Raw genomic sequence first — 7,103 nt, 5'->3', positions numbered from 1 at the left:
GAATCATGATTCGAGTCCCTCTCTTGTTTAAGAGATGAGATCCCCATCACTGATACCTATGAGGGCATGAGGCTATGGGAATCAATTTTGGTAGGTTGGTGTCGACTCTAACTGAACTTAAATCTCTGTTAAGTACTTGAGTTGCATACTTGCATTTGGTCAATCAAAAAGCTTTTGCCTTCGAAAGTGGTTAGTCGCGTAACAATGCTAGTTTGTCCAGAAAACATGAGAAAAAGCCCAAATAGAAAAGCTACTCATTTCTTCAAATCAGACCAAGGATGATGTTCAAAGTCATAAACAAATAAGAAAAGCACAAATTGAGAATTCAATACAAGTTAGCACTAGGAGTAGCACCAACTTCAATCCAACCTTCTCAGCAAGTACGCGACTTGGACCTTCTTGGTCAAGGGCATAATCCAGTAGCCATAGAGATCAGCAACTAAGCTTGGTGTTATTTTGTAAACCGGTTCAGACTCGGCACTTGCATCTGGGTTGACGGGCACCTGCAGCCCAAATGTTTTTGCTTTCGTTTCAACTCTTCTCTTTAGAGCATTTTCAACTGCCTCATATGTCAGCAGTTCCATCAGTTTGACCTCGTCCTGCAAAATCGAGGTTTAAAAATAATCTTGTGAGTTACTAGATCATCTCTTTTTGGTAAGATTTTTAAGCATACTGCAGATCAGCAGACGTCAGCTAGACTACTAGACAGTAAAGACGGACTTGGGGAGGATATATGTCTTAATGTTTTTCTACGTCTTTATCAACATAAGATGCCTAGTAGTAACCCACACTTTAGTTTTTAAATAAGGATTACACTTGCAATCAAGTTTGAGTGACATATCCAGATTAAAATTTCAACTACAGAAGTACTTACTTGAGTTGCAATAGCAGCTGTATAGATGTCAGGTGAAGCTCGGAACTTTGCCTCTGCGACATACTTCCCATAATGTATTCTTTTAGAGAGTGTCTACAAGGTAGAGTGAGCATATTAACAACTAATAAAGCACAATGTACTCAGAAAATGAAATCTTCTTGTTTTTTCTTTAGGGTGTGTTTGGATTGAGGGATTTGGAGGGAAAAGAAAGGGAAGGAGAGTAGGGGATTTAAAATTCCTTGTTTGGATAGCAAATGAGGGTGAAAGGAAATGGAGGGGGAGAGATTTGGAGGGATCCAATTTCCCTCCTCCAAGCCTAAATCACTCCACAATAGGCAAGATTTGGAAGGAAATTGTATCCAAACACCCACATCTCATTTGCCCTCCCCTTCCCTTCTCTCCCTTTACCTCCCCTCCTTTCCCCTCTCCTCCCTTTCCCTCCACTTTTGCTATCCAAACATACCCTTAGGGTGTGTTTGGATTGAAAGAATTAGAGGGAAAGGGAGGGGTTTAATTTCCTTTGTTTGGTTACAATATATGGAAGGAGGGAAATGGAAGGGGAGGGGAATGAGAGGATTTAATTTCCCTCCTTTAGACCAAACTAAAATCTTTCCATCATTGACAAGATTTGGAAGGAAAACTTTTTTTGACTCTCATTTCATCATCAGCCTCCATCCACTCTACCATCTCCCTCTTCCTCCCCTTCTATCACCCTCTCATCATTTTTGTTATCCAAAGTTCCAAACAACCATAATTTATTTTCTCTCCCCTCCCCTCCCCTCCCCTACCTTTCCTTCCCCTCACTCCCCCTCCCCTCCCCTCCCTTTCCCTCCTAAAATGGTATCCAAACACACCCTTAGAGAATGTGGTTTCTCCTATCATCCAAACACACCCTTAGTAAATCCGACTTTCTGAGTCCTACTTGAAACTCAGCTTACTACCATCCTACTGTCAACAAGCGGGGAGCCAACTCTCAAAGCGTAATATAGTTATGAGGGTCGAGGGATACCAAAGGCACAAGGCTGACAAGGGCAAAAGAGAAGTTAACTAGAAATAGAAGCAAGACATGCACAAAAATAATTAACGGTGGAATAAGCATTTAATATTAGAACAGTAAATCCGACTTTCTGAGACTACCATCCTACCTTGAACAAGCGGGGAGCCAACCTCCCAAAGCGTAATATAGTTATGAGAAATACCAAAGGCACAAGGCCAACAAGGGCAAAGGAAAATTAACTAGCAACTAAAACAAGACATGCACAAAAATAACTAATGGTTGAACGAACAACAAATGCTACAAACAAGAACTGTCTGTAACTGTGTGTCTATGTCAGATACAGTGGGTACCAATTCAGAAGAAAGATAAATAAAGCTAACGATATGGTAAGAAAATTATAGAACCAATGGATCTGACACTAATAAAGCCAAATTGTTTTTCCCGTCAGACACACACAAGTACCTGTAAGCAGAGTGTGTCACAGACAGCAGCAGATCCACAATTACCATCATCTCCATGCTTCACAAGTCTTGGCAGAATATCTTTGAAGTATAAGTCCCATATTTGTTTGTTGATGTTTATCGAATAAGCAGCTGGATGGAGAACCTACAAAGAACATCGACATTAAGCCCAAAAAAATAGAGTAAACGACAAGGACAGTAGAAGTAGTGTAGAACCATTAAAAACTCCATGAATATCTGTGTCCATAAGAATATGCGTCTATTTCAAAGATTTTGATTGTTGCATTTTCTTCCTTTTGCTTTTCCATTTTGTAAACTGTAATATCAAATTTTCAAAAAATAGACTTGACAGTGTCCTTTTTTCATATCAGGAAAACAATGACGAAGATCTAGTACTTGGCCTTACTAAGTCTTTTCTCCGAACCATTTATTCTTTCACTTTTGACTCTTGAGCATGTGGTATTCAACATATATAATCTACTTTTCTGTTATAATCTTAGCTTCGCGCCTTCGCCATGCAGATTATATTTCGAGTGTGTTATGAAATTGGGCTAAGGGACTTAAATGGTTACTGCACTTCCTGGAATTCGGATCTTTAGCGCAAATTTATGATGGAATAAAGCAAAATGACTCGCTAATATAGCTGCACTTCTATTTTTTTTTTTTTTTTGTGAAGTAGTAGTCATCAGATGTAACTCGCTATGCAATATTCATTATGGATTACCCGGAAACAGGTTTTATTTTATTTTTCTTTGTTTTTCTTTTCGAATTACCCATCTCAGAAATTACTTCAACGTATCTGGTTACTGTCTGAGAATTAAACACAACTGAAGCGTCAAAACATTCAACAGCAACAAGCATCAATGATCAAACTTCAGGCAACTTAAAAAAAATAAGATAGAAATTTCAGGAGGAAGGAAGGTGCTATCTCAGTAGCCAAGAAAAGTAATGAAGCCTTAAAATTCAACAACAAACGCCTAGAGCTTAGTGATGGCTCAACAAATCTCGGTAACCAACAGGCATTGGACGATCTACATTATAGCTTCCCGGGTCCTTGGACGCGGGCAAGTGAAATATTTGTGCTTAAAATATTTAAATTCACGCTTCCTGTATATAATTGTAATATTTATACAGATATTTATCAGGACCGCAAGAACAAAAACATTCAATGTCCAGCACTGCCAGATCAGAGGTTTGGTGGGGAAAGAGGGAGTGATAGATAGACAAGAAATTCTTGAGATATCGACATGCAACAGACCAAAGACTGAGTAGGTGAGAGACACCCAAAAAACAATGAATCTGAAAATCGATTTTGTGCCATTACCTGGGGATACTGTAGAGGTGGCAACAATGGTTCAGGTAACTCATCAGGATAGAAAGGATGTTCATCCGGACTCTTATATCGTCCCACCTATTTTGTAAGGATGAAAAAAATCAAACGCCAAGCATATCCATCTCATTTTTTACAAAAAAAAACCCCAAGATACAATACCTGAGCATGAAGATGTTCAGTTTCTTTGAGGATGTACTCAATTAAGGAACCATGAAAGCCATCCAAGGGAAATGCATCGGGGTTATATGTGTCTGCATTGTAGCAGAACTGTGATCTCTCAAGAAGGCCGAATATGATACTGTCTTCTTGTCGTATTAGAGAGTTTCGAATACCATCCAGCGTCAAACTTCTGCTCTCATCGGTTCTAGTTCTTGCTGGATGACTGCACACAGAAGAAAAAAAGAACATAGAAGTTAAATTCAGATGACACTTGAAATAATACCTTTTCAAGATTACAAAATGAAGACAGACGTCAATGTAGTAAATTGTGATATAACTTTGACTCCTGCGTGTCAAGTAAAAGTCGATGAATCTCTAAAATTTTACGGCATGTATGTTTCCTTAAAAATAGATGAAAACACAAAATTGAGAACAATCAATACAGACATTTTCAAATTGTCAGGAACATCTGAATTTTTGCTGATCTAAATAGCTTAGGATGAGAAAATCCAATGATTTTCAGAGGAAAAGGGTACAAAAGTAAAAATTCAAACCTGAAAAATACAATCAAATAACGTAAATGAATCACTGCAACTACCAAATTTTGATGAATTGCTATATGCATGAACAACGGTCATAAATTTGGGGAAAATTGGTGAATTGTTAGCACCGCATGTTGGAAGTACAAGGAATATGATTAATTAACGCAAATGAAGCGCTGCACTAACTAGCAAATTGAACAAGAGGGGGTATCAGATAAGTGATTAGATTTATAACCAACAGCTTCATTTGATAAAACTTTAAGAGGCTGAACGCCTTTCAGCAATGATCCTTCTCCGCCTAAACCAAAACAGAAGTTTTTTAATGTTTGGCTTGGGAAGGAGAACCTGTGACTTTGTAACTTCATGGTGGGAGTCACCGAATGGAAGGAAATGGGGAAATTCACTAGCATTGCCTCCATTGACACACTCAGACAATACCCAACTTAACAAGAAAGTGAAGAGGCATACCCACATATATGCATATATATACACAGGAGGTTCACTAGACGTTGCACTAATTGACAAAAGGGGAGCGGAGATGAACGTGATAAGTTAGGTTGTAATATGAAAGTGATTAAAGTAAGGGATGTATGTAGACACGCAAGATAAACAGGGAGCGGCAGAGAAGGGGACAATTTTGCGGAGTAAATTACTCAGGAGTGTTTTCTGGTCGATTTTGTCCAAAAACTCCAAACAATGTAGATGGGTTACAACTTTAATTACTTTCCTTTTCGATATAGTCGATGGTTAGCATGGTACTCCGTGCTAAATAACAGTCGCGACTCGCGAGACAGCATAGCGATTGAGTTACACTGTATTTAATAACGGTGCAACACCACATCACGATCAAGTTACCATAGAAATTGAAGTTGTAACACATCTACTCTGTGTTGCTAGCAAAAAGTAAGGATGCGTATACCCAACCCCCTACCTAACAATTTGCGGGAACCCTTGAGGCACTAGGGTAATGTTGTTCTTGTTGTTGTATCCTATTCCTTAAGGAGTAATGACTACCTCATGAAAATCAACCATGTCTAGACTATCTTTCACAATATTACTCATAAAGCTCCCAGCTTTCTAAAATGCGGATCAGATGCAGAATACAAGATCAATGGTTAGGTGTTTGATGATAGGCACTACAATAAGCCCAGAGAGCCTGGTTTACAAATTAAACAGAACATCTCTTGAGAGCATGATGTCCCTTATCGTTGTACAGCCATATGTGCGTGTGCGACAGGCCGACAGACTAATACAATGGTCGCCCTTAAATATGCTCTACATCATTTCATAAATTTGGCTCTATATCAGCGCCTCTTAAGAATGGAAGTGTACTGTCAAAGTCATCCAATTTCAAGCAGAAGGAACGAATTCAGCAAAAATGGAGAGCTCATTCAGTTAGCTATCTCAATTGTTTGAAAATTTTGTTTCAAAACCTCTTCCCATGAGAAATCATGTCTCATCTGAATAAAATAGAACTATGTTGGATGGAGTGTCGTTTCAACACGTGGTATGCACTCAAAAGTGAAGTGTCGAAGTAACATAAGTTAAGCAAATACTCCGTAATTAACAATTCTAAAAAACCTTTCAGTATCGATTAAGAAGCACAGGCTATCTTTTCTGCAAATTCTTACCTCTAAAAAATCAATCAGCAAAACTATTCTACAATAATGAAACAGTCAGCCCTCAATAGAATGATCAATGACGCAATGTCTACGACAACAATAGCATTACTCCAGTGTCTCAATAGCTCCCACAAATTCCGGGGTAAGGGGGTCGGATGTACAATTTCTATATTGCAAAAATCATCCAACAATTAAAATAACCAACAAACAACCCACAATTACATCAAATCAAATAACAATACTCCCTCCACCGACCACCCAATCATTTATTTACCATTAATTAAAATACCCGAATAAAAAAAGTAAACAAATGAATGGGATGGAGCGAAGTACATTAAGAAGAATGCAATGATAAATATTGGTACCTAGCAGCTATACTTGAAGAAGAAACTTTGAGGGACTGAAAGCCATTAATTGATGTGTAATTACAACTTTTAACACCAAAGATGCAAACTTTAGAAGCTTTATGAGGAAATAAATTAATTGGTTTCCTTGAATTTGATGTAAATGTGAAAAAATGGGATTGAATTGAAGAATTCATGAGTTTTGCCTCCATTTTTATGCAGGAAAAATAAAATAAAATTGAAAATAATGCTACCAAAATAAGAGTAGAAGAGAGTTTTGAGGAAATATTTGAACGTACCACATGGTTACCAAAAATTGTTGTTGGTGTAGAGGAAAGAGTTGGTGGATGCCCAGTTCTCCACTACATACACCCTAGGTTGCACGAAAACGGACACGGACACGACACGGACACGGATTACTTATTACCTTTTATTACGACCCGATTTTTCAAGGACACGGACACGGCAAAAAAAAAATCCAATATACATATTAAAATAAAGAGAATTTAGAACCCTTTATAACCAACATAAACTTTGCTCACTTAAAAGGCAACAAAGTCATAAAAGCCCATCAATAGGTCTCCTTATTTACAGATATCCTTCATGCTCGCGACGGCCAAGATCACCCACTTGGGTAGATAAGATAAAAGTAAGTCGTAGAAAATCACAAATGACTTGTCTTTATCTCCCCAAGTGGGTTTTATTTTGTTTTTAAGCTCGCGACGATATTACCCGTCACAAATGAAAATTTGTGAAAGCCCATAAGGTAAC

The 7,103-nt window shown here is 38.1% G+C and overlaps 1 protein-coding gene across 2 annotated transcripts; it reads right to left on the bottom strand.

Moving 5' to 3' along the window:
* Positions 1-233: 233 nt before the first annotated feature.
* Positions 234-6,733, bottom strand: LOC141634378 (chorismate mutase 1, chloroplastic-like). Of its 2 annotated transcripts, none has more exons than XM_074446574.1 (6): positions 6,632-6,733; positions 3,825-4,047; positions 3,657-3,743; positions 2,334-2,477; positions 875-967; positions 234-599 (listed from the first exon to the last, which is right to left on the bottom strand). In XM_074446574.1, the coding sequence occupies exons 1-6, from the start codon at positions 6,634-6,636 to the stop codon at positions 360-362; spliced, it is 792 nt and encodes a 263-aa protein (XP_074302675.1). In that variant the 5' UTR covers positions 6,637-6,733; the 3' UTR covers positions 234-359. The 2 variants fall into 2 exon arrangements, with proteins under 2 accessions (XP_074302675.1, XP_074302674.1); XM_074446573.1 differs by having other exon boundaries at positions 6,354-6,655.
* Between the last annotated feature and the right edge of the window lie 370 nt (positions 6,734-7,103).

This window comes from Silene latifolia, chromosome Y (assembly GCF_048544455.1).
Source record: "Silene latifolia isolate original U9 population chromosome Y, ASM4854445v1, whole genome shotgun sequence".
Classification (NCBI taxonomy): domain Eukaryota; kingdom Viridiplantae; phylum Streptophyta; class Magnoliopsida; order Caryophyllales; family Caryophyllaceae; genus Silene; species Silene latifolia.
The sequence above is the reverse complement of the archived record's forward strand: the minus strand, read 5'-3'. Positions and strand labels throughout refer to the sequence as shown.

Bases quoted from the DNA above. Each gene is read 5' to 3' on its own strand.
- LOC141634378 (XM_074446573.1), bottom strand. From the start codon at position 6,544: ATGGAGGCAAAACTCATGAATTCTTCAATTCAATCCCATTTTTTCACA. The intron at 2,478-3,656 runs GTAATGGCACAA...TGTTCTTTGTAG, and splicing joins CACCTCTACAGTATCCCCAG to GTTCTCCATCCAGCTGCTTA. The intron at 600-874 runs GTAAGTACTTCT...TCGATTTTGCAG, and splicing joins CAGCTGCTATTGCAACTCAA to GACGAGGTCAAACTGATGGA.